This window comes from Cavia porcellus, unplaced genomic scaffold (assembly GCF_034190915.1).
Source record: "Cavia porcellus strain 051 isolate PalLab524CR breed Dunkin Hartley unplaced genomic scaffold, mCavPor4.1 scaffold_17, whole genome shotgun sequence".
NCBI classification, from domain to species: Eukaryota; Metazoa; Chordata; class Mammalia; order Rodentia; family Caviidae; genus Cavia; species Cavia porcellus.
In genome coordinates, this window is record NW_026947500.1 from 25,953,447 (window position 1) to 25,971,052 (window position 17,606).

Genomic DNA, 17,606 nt, shown 5'->3' on the forward strand with positions numbered 1-17,606 from the left:
ACTGAGCACGCATCAGGCTGGCAAGCTATATAAGGTGATGTTGTGCTAGGCTGGAGCTGTGCTGCCGCAGCCTGCACGCCCGCTCACACAGATCCCTTCAGAGCCAACGCTGCCCGAGCTGCCCGCAGGTACCCCGGCTCCGGCCCTGCCCCGGGGGAGCCAGGGAGGGGGGCTGCGGGGCAGGGGCGGCGGGACAGGGACCCTGAGCCCCTGTGCCCACAGCGGGATCCTCTATACTAACCCAGTGCGCTCAGAGATCCCGGGCGTCCTCCGTAGAAAGGGCTGAGCCAGGGCAACTGGAGATAAAGAAACCCGGGTGCGTGATGCTTGGGGTCTGTAAAGGAAGTCCCTCTTTCTCTGCGGGGTGGGGCGGGGATGGAAATAATGGTCATCTCCCAGTGGGGACAGGACTGAGGAGGAGTGTAGGGTGTCACCATCCCAAAGCCTTAGGGGCTGGAAGGTAAGGAAGGGACCTGGCTGGCCCTGATTTCTGGCTTTGTTTCTGACCCCCAGACTTTCCACCTGCAAGATGGTGAGTCCCCTGTGGCCCCTCCGCCAACGGCCCAAGTCCCTGGGTAGAGGGAGGGCCCAGAAGGCAATAACTGGCATCCAGAGGCTTAGCCCTGAGGACTGCCCTAAGTGGACGGCTCAGAACTGTGACCAGCTCCAACCTCTTGACCCTCGCTCCATGTGCCAGGCCCTCATCTGTCCCGTCAACCCTGGAAAGCGGGCACTGTCAGCCCCTTGGCAGTCATTACACATCTGCTAAGTGCCAGCTGTGCAGCTTGCACCATTGTAGGTTTGAGGACGCAGCAGTGAGCCTGCAGCTCTGGCCATCAGGGAATCCCCTTCTAGGAGAGGCACAGAGCCCCAGAGCTTGCCCTGGCCAGCTGGGATCTAAGCCCAGGTCCGAGGCCCAGAGGAGTGCTTGTGTCCTGGCCACACCATGCTGTTAATCAAGTCCCTGGCCTCATGGGCACCCCAAGGGTGGGACAGGGCAGAAACCAGGCCTTCTCCAAGCCAGGGAACTGCAAGGAGTAAGTGTCCCCACCTGGGTCACACTGAGGCATCCAGTAGCCCTATGTAGGAGGCAGCCAGCCTCTGAGAGGGCAGGAGTATAGGATTTCCTGCAGTCCCAGGATTCCAGGCACCTGGAAAGAGGGCACAAGCCTTCTCCTCCAGCGCCTTACCCAGGGCTGGTGCATAGCAGGTCTCCAGTGCCTACTTGAGAACAGTGAAAGACATTCATTTACAGTGTTAGGTGGTAGCAAACTCCAAGTTGCCAGATGGGGCGCTGAACCCAGAGAGAAACGAATGCCTGTAAGTGGTTGTTATGCTCATTCGTCAATTCTTCAGTCAGCAAATATTTATGGAGGATTTACTGTGTGTCAGGTACCGTCTGGAGTACTGTTTGGGCTTGCTTCAGTGAACAAAACAGAGAAAAAGCTCTGCCCCTGTGAACCAAGGTGGGCTAGCCCTGGTGCAGGATGCTTAGTTCCTGATCCACCCGGCAGGCCATTGGTTCCCGCTCTCCCAGCCAGGCACCACACCTGACAGTTTACAAAGCACTCTTCCCACACCGGTCCCTTGGTCTCTCGCCTCTGCCCCAACTCTTTCCTGTTCAGGGCCCTTGAACATTACAACTCACACTATTGGTTAACTTCATGTACTCCTCTGCCCACCCTGCCCAAGTCCTACCACTTCTGCCCACCTCCCCTCCAGCTTTCCCTGGATCCACTGGGTCCTGAGTGGGACCGCCCCTTGGGCTCCAAGGACCTGGATGGAGAGGAGAGCCCAGAGAGAGAGGGCTCTGGCCTGCCGCCCATCAGCTGCTTCCCTGGCTCCTGGCGCCAGGATGTGGGCCTGGACTGCAAAGGCTCCCCTGAGGGGGCCGAGGCGAGGGCCTGGACTGTCTACTACTACAGCCTCCTGCAGAGCTGTCTGCAGCAAGCTGGGCTCCCGGAGACTCAAGACCGAAGCCAGGTGCCCCACACAGGTGCCCAAGGGCTCCATGGAGGGGGGTATCCCTGGGGGTCAGAGAAGGATCTTCAGTCCAGTTGCTCCCCGTCCTTGCAGAGGTTGGCCCCTTCCCTAGGCTCTAGTTCCATCTGAAGACAAAGGACATCTGGTGTCAGTGAAGTCAGAGGTCAGGGGTCTCCACCCCCTACCCCCATATACTACCTGAGATTTGCAAACTATGTTCTGTAGAGCCAGAGCTTCTCAAGAAATGTCTTGGGAGAGGCTGTGGAGGCAACTAAACACTGGGACCCCAAAATTCCTCTCCTACTTTATGTTTTATTGTGTAGCCACAAATGATTTTGTGTACACAGTAGGTTCACATCTAGAATACATAAGAAGCAGAGACTCGCTCCCATGGTACAGTCTGGGAAACAGCTCACAGAAATGGTGGCCCTTCCAAGGTCACAGAGAATTCAGAGCCCAGGCTAGAGCCAGGTCTCCATCACCCAGCCCAACCAGCTGCAGAGAAAGGGAGCAGCCTCATGGGGCCTAGGAGGCAGACAGCTCCTCTTGCCCCCTGTACTCTTCTAGTCTGATCACTGAGAAGGACCTGGGGGCCCAAGGATGAGAGTGGGGGTTGGAGGTGGTGGGCAGAGAGGTAGCAAGGGGAGCCCCTGGTGAGCTTGGCAATGTCTCTTCCCCCGAGGTTGCCCTGGTGCCGAGGTGACCTTGTGCATTCTGGGATCCCCCAGCACCTTTCTGTCTGTGTTGCTGGAGGGTGGGGTCCAGAGCCCGGGTGAGTGTGTGCCCAAATTCTCCACCCTGCTAAGGAAAGGGCAGCCCCGCCCTTTGGCCCAGCCACATCCCAAAATACCCACCAGCCTTGGCAACTGCCTGCATTCCACGGGACCAGCTGCCCCACTCTCAACAGGGGTGGGTTCTGGGAAGAACTGTCTCCTCTGCAGCATAAAGGCCAGGCTGGAGGTGTTGGGCGCTGGGGACATAAGCCTTCCCTGGCCAGCCACCTGCCCCCCTCTGCCTACAGGAAACATGCTCCTCTGCCTGTCCCCAGCCTGGCTGATGAAGGTGCCAGCATCAGGGCAGCTGGGTGAGGCGGCCCTGCTGGTCTCCAAGGCTGTGAGCTTCTACCCAGGGGGCCTGACATTCCTGGATGACTTTGTCCCCCCACGACGTGCCACCTACTTCCTGGCAGGCCTGGGGCTGGGTGCTGGCAGGGGCCGGGAGGCAGCAGAGCTGGCCCGCAATCTGACTTGCCCCACAGGAGCCTCAGTGGAGCTGGCCCGGCTGCTGGAGGACCGGCTGCTGATGAGGCAGTTGCTGTCCCAGCAGGGCTGTGTGGCCGTGCCAGCTACCCTGGCTTTCACCTACAAGCCTCCAGGGCTGCTGCAGGGAGGGGACGCCAGCCCAGGACTACGGCTGGTGGAGCTGAGTGGCAAAGAGGGCCAGGAAACACTGGTGACAGAGGAAGTAGGGGCCTTTCTGCAGTCCGAGGCTCTAGGTGATGCCGTGCAGGTAATAGGCTCCTGCCCACCCTGAGGTCTGTGTAGGTGCCAGCAGGAGGGGACCCATGAGTGGTTCCCAAGTCCTAATGGGAAGCTGTCCCTAACGTTTAGCTCTGCCACTGCCCCAGAGATGGGGCAACACCCTGTCCTCTTACCTGTTTAGTCTCGGCCTCAGTGGCATAAATATCCCACCTAGCAGGTACATGGGGTGGTGTCGAGGAGGCCCTTTTCCCCTTCCTGCTGTAGGTGGCTGTGAAGCCCAGTGGCTGGCGCTGGCGGGGGCGGCAGGCTTTGTGTCTGCACCCACGGGTGGAGCTGGATGCTGTGGTGGACACAGTGCTGGCACTGCTGGAGAAGCTGGAGGAAGAGGAGAGTGTCCTGGTGGAGGCTATGTGTCCACCTGCCCAGCTGCCCTTCCCAGGTGAGAGGCACCTGTACCAGTTAGAGGTGGGAGCATGGCATGGCTTCTTGGACTTTCTGCTGGATTTAGACCTCTACCTCTTCACCCAGGAGGTCCCTCACCCAGCCGAGAAATGGCTGTGCGCATCTGTACTGTGGTGTGTCGAACTCAGGGTGATAGGCCCCTACTGAGCAAGGTGAGTGGGGTGGAGGTGGGGGCACAGATACGGGTAACCCTATCCCTCATACGCAAGCCCAGTCCCACTGATCTGATGAGGGCCCTGCCCAGTCTCTGGGTAGACAGGAAAACATTTTTTTGGAAATTCTGGTTACCAATGCCCTGAGTGTGACACTCCATCTTGAGTCCTCCTGCACCAGAAGCCCTTGCCTGCCCCTGTGTAGAGCCCCATGTTGGGGCCCAGGAGGAGGGGGGCTGTTTTCTCAGAGAGCTCCTACTCACAGAAGAGGCTGACCTGGGATTCTGATAAATCTCCAAGGCCTGAAGCCCTGGGGGGAGGGGGTACCTCCAAGCTACAGAGCTCAGTCTCTGGGTCAAGCTAGAGAGAAGCATTCAACTAAGCTAGTGCCCCAGTGGAGGAGAAGCTTCTGGGGGACATGCTAGAACACAGCAGGGTGACTGCAGCAGATAGAGCAAGCAGGGAGCAGGGACTCTAGCTGACCCTCGGTAGGGTAGGGTAGGGTCCGAGGCCTGGAGTGTCATGTTGGAGAATGGAGTTTCCTGAATACCCACTGGTTCTTGGGAGGTGTGCCTGAGGCAGGGGGACTTCAAAGAGGAAGTCCCTTGGGACACTCCTCGCAGTCTAGCCCCTTGAGTCACAGCAACCTGTCTAGGTGGTGTGCGGAGTAGGTCGTGAGGATCGGCCTCCGCGGCACCAGAACTCCCTGCCGAGGACTCTGGAGGTGGCGCTGGCCCAGTGTGGCCTGAGTGAAGCAGCACAGGTAGCAGCTGTGAGGCAGCGCGTCAAGGAGGCAGCTGAGGCCGTGCTGGCCGCGGTGCTGGCCTTGGAGGCTGGCCTGAGCGCCGAGCAGCGCGGTGGGCGCCGGGCTTGCACGGACTTCCTCGGTGAGCGCGGGCGTGCAGCAGGCGGGAGGGCTGAGCTGCTGGGGCCCAGACTGGGGCCGTCCGCGCTGAGCAGCATCCTCGCCTGGCCTAGGCGTGGACTTCGCGCTGACAGTGTCCGGGCGCGCGCTGACCCCAGTGGCTCTAGAGCTGAACAGCAGCCTGTGTTTGGAGGCGTGCGGCACGCTCGAGGGGCTGTGGGCCGCGCCTCGCCTGGGTTTGGCGGCCGAGGAGGCGGCGGCTGCGCCGCTGGTGGAGACCATGCTCCGGCGCTCAGCGCGTTACCTCATGGAAGGAAAGCAGCTGCTGCTGGTCGGCGCCGGCGGCGTCAGCAAGAAGTTCGTGTGGGAGGCGGCGCGAGACTACGGGCTCAAGGTGGGCGGCGCCAGGCCCTACTCCCGGCCTGAGTGGTCAAGGCGTGGGTAGGGGTGGAGCCTGGAACGAAGGGGGCGGGGTTGGCCTCTGGGTCGGAACTACAGTAGCTGCGCTAGGGATAGGGTGTTTTTGCCAGGGAGAGGCAGATTTTGATGCCTTGCTTTGGGTTACGTAATTAAATCCCTAATGATCCACCAGGGCTACATAAAGGTAGCCACTGATGAGGGAGGGAGGGAAGATGCCAGGTAGGTGGCCTGGGACAGGCAAGGAACAAGGGCAACATTTAGGGTTAGTTCCAGAACCCAAGTTGGTTTTGTTTTTGTAATAATGTTGACTTTGGGGTTTCACATTGAGCTACACCCACAGCCCATTCATTATTATTATTATTTAAATTTTTTACTATTATTTAAATTTTGAGACAAGGTAAATTGTCTATGCTGGGTTCAAATACTGCTTCAGCTTTCCCAGATGCTAGAATTATAAGTGTGCACCACCACTCCATTGGTTCGAGCCCAGTTTGTTTGTTTGTTTGTTTGTTTGGAGAGAGGATTGAGACAGGGTCTCTCTATGTTGTCCAAACTGGCCTTGAACTCTCTATGTAGCCAAGGCTGGCCTCAGAACATGTGGAGATCCTCCTGCCGTAGCCTCCTGAGTGCTGGGATCACAGGCATGCATCACCACCCCTGGCCATTTTCATGTTGATGTTTTTTTTAATGTTGGCAAAGCTTCACATTTATTATAGCTAGAAACAAAAACCAAAAGAGTAGGAAAATGGCCTCTGCAGAGCAAGTTTGGGCAGAGAAAAAATAAAAACAAAAAACACACGCTACCACATAAGGGTGGGCTATCATAAAGAGGCACAGTAGTTGAACTCAAGTTTTAAATGCTGGTCTAAAGGACTTTGCTCTGTTCTGAGCAAAGGACAGGCAGTCATTTTGAGGTTGCATTCCTGCCCTGGGCACCCAGGGCCCACAGAGAGTGCTGGGGAGCATATTAAAGATTCTCGATCAGGTTTACAACAGTGGGTTCCATTATAGAATCTGCAGCAAACCAGGTAAGTAGACATTTTTATTCCTATTGAACAGATAAGAAAATGGTTGGGTGTGGTGGCACAGGGCTATAATCCCAGAACTCTGGGAGCCTGAGGCAGGAGGATCACAATTCAAACCGACCCTGGAAATTTAGTGATTCAGCAAGACCATGTCCCTAAATAGAAAAGGGCTGGGGATGTAGCTCAGTGCAGAGGGCCTCGGTTCAATCCCCAGTACTGAAAAAATAAAACCAAAACCAAAATCTGGGACCTTTTCATGCTAGCCCTAGCCTGCCAATGGCCTCCTCTGCACTCCGCAGTGGCACCCCCCTTCCTGGAAGGCCCCCATAGCCTTCTCCTGCCTGCTTGCTCCACATCACATGGTGTTTTCTCTAGCTGGAATGCTGCTTGCTCTGACACCAAGGGTTACTGTGCAGATAGCCGCCTCTCTTCCCATCAGTGGCTGCCTCTGCCCTGAGTCTCAGCTGTTTTGTGTGTGTGTGTCATCACCATGGGCCACAAGGTTTGAGAATACAGAACCCGCAGGAAACTTACGTGGTACCTTTGGTGTCAATGGAGACCAAACTGCCTGTCCCGAATCCCAACCCTGTTGGCTCCTTGCAAGTCCTGCAGTGTGGCTGCCTGTGGGAATGCACTGCTGAGCTCTCACACATACACTCCTTGCCCTTTCCCTCTGCAGCTATCTTTCGAAACTGCCTCTTTTTGACTGATACTTATTCTTCAGATCCAGTTTAGCTTTGTCTCCTTCAGGATGCTTCCCTTTCCTACCCCCAAGCTGGGATAGGTCTCCCATTTAATCAGTCATCAACATTCAACAAGGCTAAGTGGCATGCACCTATAATCCCAGCACTGGGGAGATTGAGGCAGGAGGATCTCAAAGTTTAAGGCCAGCCTGGGCTGCATAGTGAGTTCAAGGCCAGCCTTCTTTATAAAGTGAGAGCCTGTCTAAAAAAAAATTACCAAAAAGCTAGTATTTATCAATCCATCTCCCTTGAGGGCTGGAACCACATCCTAAGGTGCATCCAGTCTCCTCTGCACCTAGCAGACGCTGATCAGGGTGTCCTGTCCTCCTGTGGTTTCTGCAGCTGCACCTGGTAGAGTCCGACCCCAACCACTTTGCGTCTCAGCTGGTGCAGACTTTTATCCACTTTGATGTGACAGACCACCGGAGGGATGAGGAGAATGCGCGCCTGCTGGCAGAGCTGGTGCGAGCACGTGGTCTGCAGCTAGATGGCTGTTTCTCCTACTGGGATGACTGCCTGGTGCTCACAGCCCTACTCTGCCGGGAGCTGGGTTTGCCCTGCTGCCCTCCAGCTGCCATGTGCCTGGCTAAGCAGAAAAGCCGCACTCAGCTGCACCTGTCTCGCCATCACGGCCCGCCGTGGCCTGCGCCCTCCCTCCATGCTGTGGCCTGCTGCCCTCTGGAAAGCGAGGCAGATGTGGAGAGGGCTGTTCATCAGGTGCCCCTGCCAGGTGTGATGAAGCTGGAGTTTGGTGCAGGTGCAGTAGGCGTGCAGCTGGTGGAGGATGCCTCACAGTGCCATGAGCACTTTTCCCGAATCACCCGTGACTTGCAGGGCGAGGCTGACCATCCAGGCATTGGGCTGGGCTGGGGCAATGCCATGCTGCTGATGGAGTTTGTTGAGGGGACAGAGCATGATGTGGACCTGGTGGTGTTTGGTGGGCGGCTGCTGGCCGCATTTGTCTCTGACAATGGCCCCACAAGGCTGCCTGGCTTCACAGAGACAGCAGCCTGTATGCCCACAGGGCTGGCACCGGAGCAGGAGGCACAGATGGTACAGGCAGCCTTCCGCTGCTGTCTGGGTTGCGGGCTGCTTGATGGCGTCTTCAATGTGGAGCTCAAGCTGACTGGAGCTGGGCCTCGGCTCATTGAGATCAACCCCCGCATGGGTGGTTTCTACCTGCGCGACTGGATCCTGGAGCTCTATGGTGTGGATCTGCTGCTGGCTGCTGCAATGGTGGCCTGTGGTCTGCGACCTGCCCTGCCCACCCATCCCCATGCCCGTGGTCACCTGGTGGGCGTCATGTGCCTGGTGTCTCAGCACCTGCAGGCATTGAGTTCCACAGCAAGCCGAGAGACCCTGCAGGCTCTGCATGACCAGGGCCTACTGCGCCTCAATATGCTGGAGGAGGCCCTGGTGCCTGGCGAGTATGAGGAGCCCTACTGCAGTGTGGCCTGTGCTGGGTCCAGCCCCGCTGAGGCCCGCCTTCGCCTGCTGGGCCTCTGCCAGGGCCTGGGTATTGACGGGCCCAACTACCCAGTTGCTCACTTCCTATCTCATTTCAAATAGCACTGGAGCCAGGGGGCAGGGATGAAGTGCTAAAGGGAGGGGTTGTAGTGCCCTCTACTTGCTGGTGTCCTCTCTGTCTCTCTCCCTGTCACCCCACTTTAACCCCAGCCTGGCCCACTCCCATGCCTCAGGTTTGCTCCAGAGCAGTAGGGCCATGTTAACACCAAATCCTCCTGGGCTAAAGGGCCTAAAACAAGTGTGCGTGTGGGGGGCCTGTTGTACTCTTTTTGTTGTTGTTTATTTGGTCTTTTTCGTTTTTATCGGTACCAGGGATCGAACTCACAACCGCACACTTGCAAGGAAGGTGCTTATGCTGCTGAGCTAAATCCCCAGCCCCCGCCTGTTGTACTCTTAAAGGCTTCAGTCCAGCACACAGCTGCCCCAGGACTCTAGCCCTGGAGAAGTAGTAGGTGTTACCCATGCACATTGCAACTGCCCACTCCAAATGGGAGTGGACCCAAACCCAAGCCCTCTTCTCTACCCTCTCAGGGTTGTCTCTATTCCTGCCACATACAGAAGACAACCTTGGGCCACCCTCCTTGAACAAATCCAGGACAAGCTGAGATTTAAATGCTTGTCTTCTTATCCATATGCTAGGGCAGTTCAAGAGTCCGATGAAAACTTTCTGGCAATGCCTCTGACTCAACTGGCCTGAGAAGTGGACGCAGGTGGCTTGTGGCCAGGAGCAATCACCTTCTCTCATACTTCCACACAGATATTATTGCCTCTACTCTCCAGATGAGGAAACAGGCTCGGAGAGGAAAAATGACTGTCCTCAAGGTCTTTCCACTGTGGATATGGACACAATGGCCACGGTCAGGTTCCCACATTTACTAAGTCTTACATGCCTGCTCAGCTTCTAGGCCCCTCACCTCTCTGCCCTCAATACAAACAGCTCTGAGCTTATGAATACTGTCCTCTCTCCTCCTGTGTACCATATACCTTCTCCACCAAGCATCAGTGCTTTGGCCTTTAAAACATCTAACTAGCATTGGCAGAGGGTGTCAGCACTGCCTGCTTCATTCAGGGAAGTTGCTTCAAGCACTGTCTACACAGCACAGGAACTGTGGACAGTCCCCTGGCATCCCTTCCCAAATAAAGGCTTATGGACTAGTGAAATGTTGGCAGTTTGGGTTCTTGGACTGGACAGCTCTTCCTAGGCTCAGCTAGTGAAATGTTGGCAGTTTGGGTTCTTGGACTGGACAGCTCTTCCTAGGCTCAGCTAGGTGGGACTAAGGGTGGGGTTGTTTGTGAGGGGGACAGGGACTGGGGAGGAAGAGATGGGTAGGGGCTAGGAGAAAACCACTCCACTGGCTGGGCCTCTGGTCTGACCTTTGGCAGGGGCCTGTCCTATACCCACATCAGGGCCCAAACCTGAGAATCTCCTTTGGTGGGATTACAACCAGAGGTTGCATCCAAGATAACCCTCTATCAGCCTGTAGACCCCTGACTTCTATCCATCTGAGTTCATATCCAGCCTACATATACAATTAAAAGGCAGACAGTCTCTAACTACTAGAACTCAACCAAGGCCTGGTCTGGCCCGCAAACCCCTTCCTCACTGGCCCCATTCAGCATGAATTCATCCCCAATCTGAAATTACAGACCAAGTTTGGCATGTTAACTCTTTCATTGAACAAATCCAGTTTCTTTCAACCAAGTTTTACAAAGTGCATTTATTACATCTCTACTAGGCAATTCAATTACTAAATGTGCTTAAATTGAAGAAAGCCCATATATAGCAGGGCATAGTGGTGCACATCTGTAATCCCGGCACTTAGGAGACTGAGGCAGGATTGCTGTGAGTTTGAGGCCAGTCTGACCTATATAACAAGACCCTGCCTCAAAAACAAAAATAAAAACATATTTGGGAGCCCCACACTCTTAAAGACAAGAGCCTAGTAACAGCTCAACAGTAAACTGGTCACTCAGCAAATGTCTGACCAGAAGCACATTAAAGAGTCTCTAACGCAACTACTTACCTTGCAGAAGCAAACAGAAGAAACAGGCAGGATTTTTGCCTCTCTCTGCCCCGCCAGCCTGGAAGTGCACAGCTCCAGCAGAGGAGCTGAGGAGCAGAGAGCTGAGGATTGCATTTACACTTATACCTTCGCGCACCTCTGACACTGCCCATCCACATTCATACGCTCTCCTGCGCCCAAAAGGGAACCTCCTGCTCAGTGCCGACCCCAAGCATGGTGCTGAGAAGAGTCGGTTCACGAAAGCGCGATCTACAGGCTGCAGGATATACAGCCCAGTGCTCTGCGACTACAACTCCCAAGAGGCCGTGCAATAGGCGCCATGTTTTTGCCCGCTGGCTAAAGCTACCTGCCCCAAAGACGGCAGTGCAACTTTAGGTCATTGGCGCGCGCCCGCAGTCGCAAAGTGATAACGTATGGGCCGAGGCTTAGGGCTGTCAGTCAGAGCTCGGCCAGGTCCGGGCCGAGAGGCCCGCGGGGCCGGCGCGGCCATGGCGGCCGTATTTGATCTGGACTTGGAGACAGAGGAAGGGAGCGAGGGCGAAGGCGATCCAGAGTTCAGCCCAGCGGTGAGTGCTCCACCCCATCGCTATGGACTAAAGCCCAGCCTGTCATCTGGCCGAGCCCGAGCCTCGGTTCTACACAGCTGGAGTGGGCTTCGACTTCTGCATACCTGGATCTTTGCAAGATCCAGCGGCACTGAAGCTCAGACCCGCCTTCTCTTTCAGACCCCAGCCGCTGGCTCTGATTCTCCCTTTTCTACCTGCGATCTCTGCGCCTCAACCCTTGCCCTTTTTCTGCCTTTTCCCATCCCTGAGCCAAACAGCGTAACTTGGGGGTAGAGGAGGGATTCAGGCACCTCCCTTGCCTCTTACCCCTCGGTTTCCCGCAGGACGTGTGTCCCCTTGCCGAATTGAAGGCTGCTGGCCTGGAGTGAGTGAGGGTCTTAATGGGGGACGGGGGAATGAACTAGGGAAGGGGAATTAGGAAGCATTGGAGCCTTGTCCCCCATTCACCTCTTGTGTCCATAGGCCTGTGGGACACTATGAGGAGGTGGAGCTGACGGAGTCCAGTGTGAACCGCGGCCCAGAGCGCATCGGGCCTCACTGCTTTGAACTGCTGCGAGTGCTGGGGAAAGGAGGCTACGGCAAGGTACTGGTACCCCTGCCCCGTGGTGTCAACTCCCACCATGAGGCAGACTGAGGTTCTCAACAGAGATTAGAACTGTAAATCAGCAGAGCTTCCGGTAGGCTTCAGAGCTTTTAGCAGAGAGGAAGGAAGGGCAGATTCTCCTAGAATGGGATTGAAGAAGTTTACTGCCCCACCCTTGAGTAAGCCTGGGCCTCTCTGTCCCAGTGATAGAGCTTGAGGGTGGGGCTTCTTAAAGATAGGATGTGGGGAGGGAAGTTGATCCTGTCTTCCTTGCCCTACAGGTGTTCCAGGTGCGAAAGGTGCAAGGCACTAACTTGGGGAAAATATATGCCATGAAAGTGCTGAGGAAGGTGAGTCATTTGCTCAGCCAGCAAGTATGGGGTGGCCATCATCTCTTGCACACTGTCGCAGAATTTGGAGGATAGCAGTAAACATGGTGGAGGAAAAGCTCTCTGTGCTCAGAATTTGCTAGCTTGTTAGCTATTGTGATGTATATTGTTTTGTAGTAATTCCCAAGTGAGGGCAGTTTTGCTTTCTAGGAGACGTTTGTCAATCTTTGGACAATTTTTTGTTTTGTTTTTTCTGAGACAGAGTCTTGCTGTGTAGTTCAGACTGGTCTTGAACTTTCAGCAATCCTTTTTTTTTTTTTTTTAAGTTTTTTGAGATAAGGTGTTTCTGTGTAGTTCATGCTGATCTTGAACTCACTGTATATCCCAGGCTGACCTCAAACTCACAGCAGTCCTCCTGCTTCAGTCTCCTCACTGTCGGGATTATAGGCGTGCGCCGTTACGCCTGATGACAGAGTTTTGATTGAAAAGAAGTGCTGTTGAAATCCAGTAGGAAAAGACAAAGGATGCTGCTAAACATAGTACCCAGGAATTGTCTACTCCAAGGTGTCAATAATGTCCAGTTTGAGAAACACCATGTTAGAGGATAAACAAGACCCTGAAAATGATGGTTGGTGACAGCAGCAGAACTATGAAGAAAGTCAGTGAAATGACCAAAGATGGCAGAAGGGCAATGGATCAGAGCCAAGAACCTTATGTAGAATACTTAGCTGTTGTGGATCACTGACCTTTAAGAAATTTCACTTGTCTTTTGTCCTGGCCAGGTATTTCTGTAGAGATCCGGGGAGGGCTCTAGATAAGGGGCTTTTGCCTATTGGCACCCAGTACTATGATCACTGGGATGATCACTGGGAGGAATCATTCATGACATCACTGCAGCTCTGTGGTTGTGCAGACCTTGAGTCCAGAGGCTGACAGTGCCAATTTGTTTTGTTCTTTTTGAGACAGGGTCTGGCTGTGTGTTTCAGGCTGGCCCCAAACTCATAGTAGTCCTCCTGCCTCAGCCTCCTGAGTGCTGGGGTTGTAGGCCGGCACTGCCACACCTGGCTCTCTCTCTTTTAAATCCCCTTCCCTCTCCCTCCCTCTCTCCTCTAGTTCTCCTTTTTCCCTTTTCATTCTTGTTAATCTTAGCTTGTGTTTATGGTGTATTATGTTGGCATTCATTGAGGTTATTAGGATCTTGTAGCACAGCCACATTTTTGCAGTATGTTCAGGGTTGAGCTTTCTGCTGCAAAACAATGAAAGAGGACACAGAACAGTAACAACAGAGAGTAATGGCTCGAGTAAAGAGCTCCAGGTGCGGTGGTGCCCTACCTTCTAACTCATTTTTGCTTTTCAAGGCCAAAATTGTGCGCAATGCCAAGGACACAGCACACACACGGGCTGAGCGGAACATTCTAGAGTCAGTGAAGCACCCTTTCATCGTGGAACTGGCCTATGCCTTTCAGACAGGTGGCAAACTCTACCTCATCCTGGAGTGCCTCAGTGGTATGCATGTGGGTCCAGTTGGGTTGTGGGTGGCTAAGGACCAATGCAGGCAGTGCTGGGTGCTCAAGGGAAGCTTGAAAGGCTAAGGGACCCCCACATCCACCACCACCCACTATCCATTTGTTCATTCATTCATTCGTTCGTTCATTCAGCAAACATCTGTCTAGTGCCTAGTGTGTCCCTTGCCTGTGTTAGGGGTGGATGGGAATGGTGGGAATTGGGATAGAAGACAAGAGGGTGGTTTTGTCTACTTCTGCAACCCCTTCTCATTCTGTCCTCGTTCCTTGTGTGCCCTGCATGTGGTTTGGGCTTCATCTACCTGCATCCTCTTTAGTGTTGTCCGTCCTTTCTACTGTATTTTGGGGTGTGTGTGTGTGTGTGTGTGTGTGTGTGTGTGTGTGTATGTGGAGTGATCACAGTTGTTTCTACACTCAACCCCAGCTCCCCTACTTTCTGGTGTCTCTAGCTTTCAGGGTCATTCTCTACTTTTTTTTTTTTTTTTTTTTTTTTTTGGAGGCAGGGTCTTGCTGTGTAATTCAGGCCAGTTTTGAACTTAGTTGCTACCCAGGCTGGCCTTGAACTCACAGTGATCCTCCTGCCTCAGCCCCCTCAAGTGCTAAGATTACAGGTGTGTGCTGCCATTCCTGTCCACCAAAACTGACTCTCATTCTGAGTCTGTTAACTACCCAGACAAGCCTGGCCTCCTTGGCCTGGCCCATCAACCCTGCTCACCATGAAATAGCTCAGGTCTGCACTTCCCACCTCTCTCCCTGTACCACCTGCGATCTGGGAGCTGCTACCTGTGTGTGCTGCGTTCTTCCCTTCCATCTCAGCACCCTGAGAAGCCCCACAGCCACCCCGCATTCTGTCTCTTGTTGGGATTTACTTCATCCGTGCTGTCTCCATCCCGAGGTTCTTTGGGCAAAGCTCTCAGAGCTGTTGCCTCTGTCTGGTGTCCTAGAGCAATGTGTGCGTGTCTGTCTCCCCATCAGACTGAGCATCCTGAGGGCAATGGCTGGGTCTCCTCATCTCTGCCCCCAGCTTCACCCAGCACAGGGCCAGGCACCGAATAGGCGGCGGTAGATGTTTGCTGAATTGAATTGAATCCCCACGGCAGCTCTGGGAGGCAGGTAGGGTGGGGTTTATAAGCCTCCTTTTTCCCAAGAAGAAACCAAAACTCAAAGTCAGTGGCAGGACCAGTCCTAGCACACAGCCTCTGATGTGTTTGTGTTGCAGGGGGTGAGCTCTTCACACATCTAGAGCGAGAAGGCATCTTTCTGGAAGACACGGCCTGGTGGGTGTAAAGTTTGTCTCTCTCCCCAAGGGTACCTGGCTCTTCCTCCACCCCTTCACACTGTCCTGTCTCTCTGCAGCTTCTACCTAGCTGAGATCACCTTGGCTCTGGGCCATCTCCACTCCCAAGGCATCATTTACCGAGACCTCAAGCCTGAAAATATCATGCTCAACAGCCAGGGTGCGCCTGTGAGCACACTGCTGTGCAGCTGCTGGGGGTTCAGGGAGAGGCTGGGAGCCACAGCTAGGTGGCCTTGACCATCCTCTGCTATTCTTCCTCAGGCCACATCAAACTGACGGACTTTGGACTGTGCAAGGAGTCCATTCATGAGGGTGCCGTGACTCACACCTTCTGTGGCACCATTGAGTACATGTAAGTAGCACCTGGCTGGCCTGTGGTCGGGAGGATAGCCAGAGGGGCCTGGCCTGACTGACAGTTCCTCCCGGCCCCCAGGGCCCCTGAGATTCTGGTGCGCAGTGGCCACAACCGGGCAGTGGACTGGTGGAGCCTGGGGGCCCTGATGTACGACATGCTCACTGGATCGGCAAGTCCAGCCTCCTTGGGAGAGGGGTGGTGTGGGAGAGCCCCTTCCCAGCAGGGGCAGGACCTGGTGGAGGCCACCAGGCTCCCCTCACCTTCTGCCTCCTCTAGCCACCCTTCACTGCAGAGAACCGGAAAAAGACCATGGATAAGATCATCAAGGGGAAGCTGGTGCTGCCCCCCTACCTCACCCCAGATGCCCGGGACCTTGTTAAAAAGGTAGGGACCCTCCTGCCAAGGCTTTACCCTGCTGGCCACTCTGTGTATGTCCCTAAATGCCATTGGCCTGTGCAGTGTGCCCAAGCCTCAGCTTTGCCAGACCATCTGATTTCCGTAGACAAGCCTACATCTAGTTTATAATCAGGAAGTAAGGTAGCCAATTCCACCAGGGGGCCAGCAGCTGGTGTGCATGGGAGGGGAGGACTCCTTCAGGACTTGGCATTGGATCCTGACTCGAGGTATTGAGGGTAATGCCAGGAAAGGCTTCATGGAGAAGGTACCATTGTACCCAAGCCTGAGGCTCAGTAAGTGGAGGCCATCCTACAGGGCACCCCCTAACCTTGTCTTCCCCCAGCCACCCCAAGCTAGGTGATAGTACCTCCCCCAAGCCCTCCCTTCTGCCTCGGTCCCACAGTTTTTGAAGCGGAATCCCAGCCAACGGATTGGGGGTGGCCTAGGGGATGCTGCTGATGTGCAGGTGAGTCTGGGACCAGAAGGAGGGGAGGGAGCCAGAAAAGGTGAACAGTTGGCATGTTTGAGAATGCTCTCTACCCTCAGAGGCACCCCTTCTTCCGGCACATCAATTGGGATGATCTCCTGGCCCGCCGCGTGGATCCCCCTTTCAGGCCAAGTCTGGTAAGTGCCGGTCCTGTGGCCCTGTGGCAGGTGGAGCCCCCACGCCTCAGACTCCCTCACCCTTCCCATGTGGATCTGTCCACAGCAGTCAGAGGAAGATGTGAGTCAGTTTGACACCCGCTTCACACGGCAGACGCCAGTAGACAGCCCAGACGACACGGCCCTCAGTGAGAGCGCTAATCAGGCCTTCCTGGTAAGGGCCCCGGGACCCAAGGACCGTGGGGACCAAGGCAGGGATGGTGGCTAAGGAGTGGCGGACACTGAACATCAACTGGCCCAACATCTCCCCCCAGGGCTTCACATATGTGGCCCCTTCAGTGCTGGACAGCATCAAAGAGGGCTTCTCCTTCCAGCCCAAGCTGCGTTCCCCACGGCGCCTCAACAGCAGTCCTCGGACCCCAATCAGGTACCAGGCTGCAGAGGTGGGTGGGTGGCTGTACAGGGGGCTTTAGTGACAGGAGGCCGCAGGTTTGGGGGGCCTTGGCCATAGCTTTTGGTCAGCTCAGACCCTGCAGGGCCTGGGGGCTCTGACTGTGCCTTGGTTTCCTTTTGCAGTCCCCTCAAGTTCTCTCCCTTCGAGGGATTCCGGCCCAGCCCAGGTCCACCAGAACCCATGGAACCTCCTCTACCTCCACTCCTGCCACCACCACCGCCACTACCCTCAAGCACTGCTCCTCTCCCCATCCGTCCCCCCTCAGGGACCAAGAAGTCCAAGAAGGGCCGTGGGCGTCCTGGGCGCTAGGAGGATGGATATGGGTGAGGGCAACCTAGAGGCCCTTTCCCTGTGGGCTGCAAGGACAGCCAGACCCTGGCCGCTCCACAAATTGGGGTGTGTCTGCAGGACAGGAAGGAGCATGTCTTTGCCTGGGTGACAGAGGCCCAGAATCATGCGCATGGAGGCAGCTGGCTTTGACTGCTGCCAGCAGGGTCCCACTGGGAGGGACCTGAATTTAATTGTAGAATTAAAGACCTGAATCATGGCATTGACTGGCTTCTGTTGGAGTCTGGGATTAGGTGGTCATTCCAAGAGCAGCCCCTGCTCAGGGTGGCGAGGGGACACTACAGGGTCACAGATGATACTTCTAGGTTAATCTAACTAGCTTGATTGCAGTTTCATAAAATTCGATGGAGTCACCAGGATCATTTATTATTCTGTCACTAAAATGATTAAAGTACTCCCGTAGGTTTCTGATCCAATAGTCTTCGTTCAATAAGCTCAAAGGCCAGTTTTTCCACATACGCAGTTTCCAA

The 17,606-nt window shown here is 55.0% G+C and overlaps 2 protein-coding genes and 1 long non-coding RNA gene across 6 annotated transcripts; 2 read left to right on the plus strand and 1 right to left on the minus strand.

Moving 5' to 3' along the window:
• Carns1 (carnosine synthase 1) lies at positions 1–9,819 on the plus strand. 3 transcript variants are annotated; one of them, XM_063227600.1, is made up of 11 exons: positions 51–128; positions 514–532; positions 1,256–1,320; positions 1,723–1,996; positions 2,666–2,755; positions 3,005–3,492; positions 3,729–3,903; positions 3,993–4,078; positions 4,734–4,965; positions 5,057–5,337; positions 7,474–9,819. In XM_063227600.1, exons 3-11 carry the CDS (start codon positions 1,315–1,317, stop codon positions 8,698–8,700), a joined length of 2,859 nt encoding a protein of 952 aa, XP_063083670.1. In that variant the 5' UTR covers positions 51–128; positions 514–532; positions 1,256–1,314; the 3' UTR covers positions 8,701–9,819. The 3 variants fall into 3 exon arrangements, with proteins under 3 accessions (XP_005003079.1, XP_063083669.1, XP_063083670.1); XM_063227599.1 differs by having other exon boundaries at positions 49–128; positions 2,666–3,492; XM_005003022.4 differs by lacking the exon at positions 1,256–1,320 and having other exon boundaries at positions 1–128; positions 2,666–3,492.
• On the minus strand, positions 2,276–10,813 carry LOC134470899 (uncharacterized). Its single transcript, XR_010040105.1, has 2 exons — positions 10,683–10,813; positions 2,276–5,397 (listed from the first exon to the last, which is right to left on the minus strand). It is a non-coding gene; the product is annotated as an uncharacterized LOC134470899 (long non-coding RNA).
• Positions 10,814–10,889: 76 nt separating this feature from the next.
• On the plus strand, positions 10,890–17,338 carry Rps6kb2 (ribosomal protein S6 kinase B2). Of its 2 annotated transcripts, none has more exons than XM_005003024.3 (15): positions 10,890–11,248; positions 11,572–11,612; positions 11,711–11,831; positions 12,113–12,181; positions 13,519–13,630; positions 14,903–14,960; positions 15,040–15,140; positions 15,242–15,332; positions 15,414–15,504; positions 15,612–15,719; positions 16,135–16,197; positions 16,278–16,355; positions 16,441–16,548; positions 16,649–16,761; positions 16,911–17,338. In XM_005003024.3, the coding sequence occupies exons 1-15, from the start codon at positions 11,096–11,098 to the stop codon at positions 17,095–17,097; spliced, it is 1,494 nt and encodes a 497-aa protein (XP_005003081.1). In that variant the 5' UTR covers positions 10,890–11,095; the 3' UTR covers positions 17,098–17,338. The 2 variants fall into 2 exon arrangements, with proteins under 2 accessions (XP_005003081.1, XP_003468340.2); XM_003468292.5 differs by having other exon boundaries at positions 11,017–11,248; positions 13,519–13,666.
• The last annotated feature ends 268 nt before the right edge of the window (positions 17,339–17,606 follow it).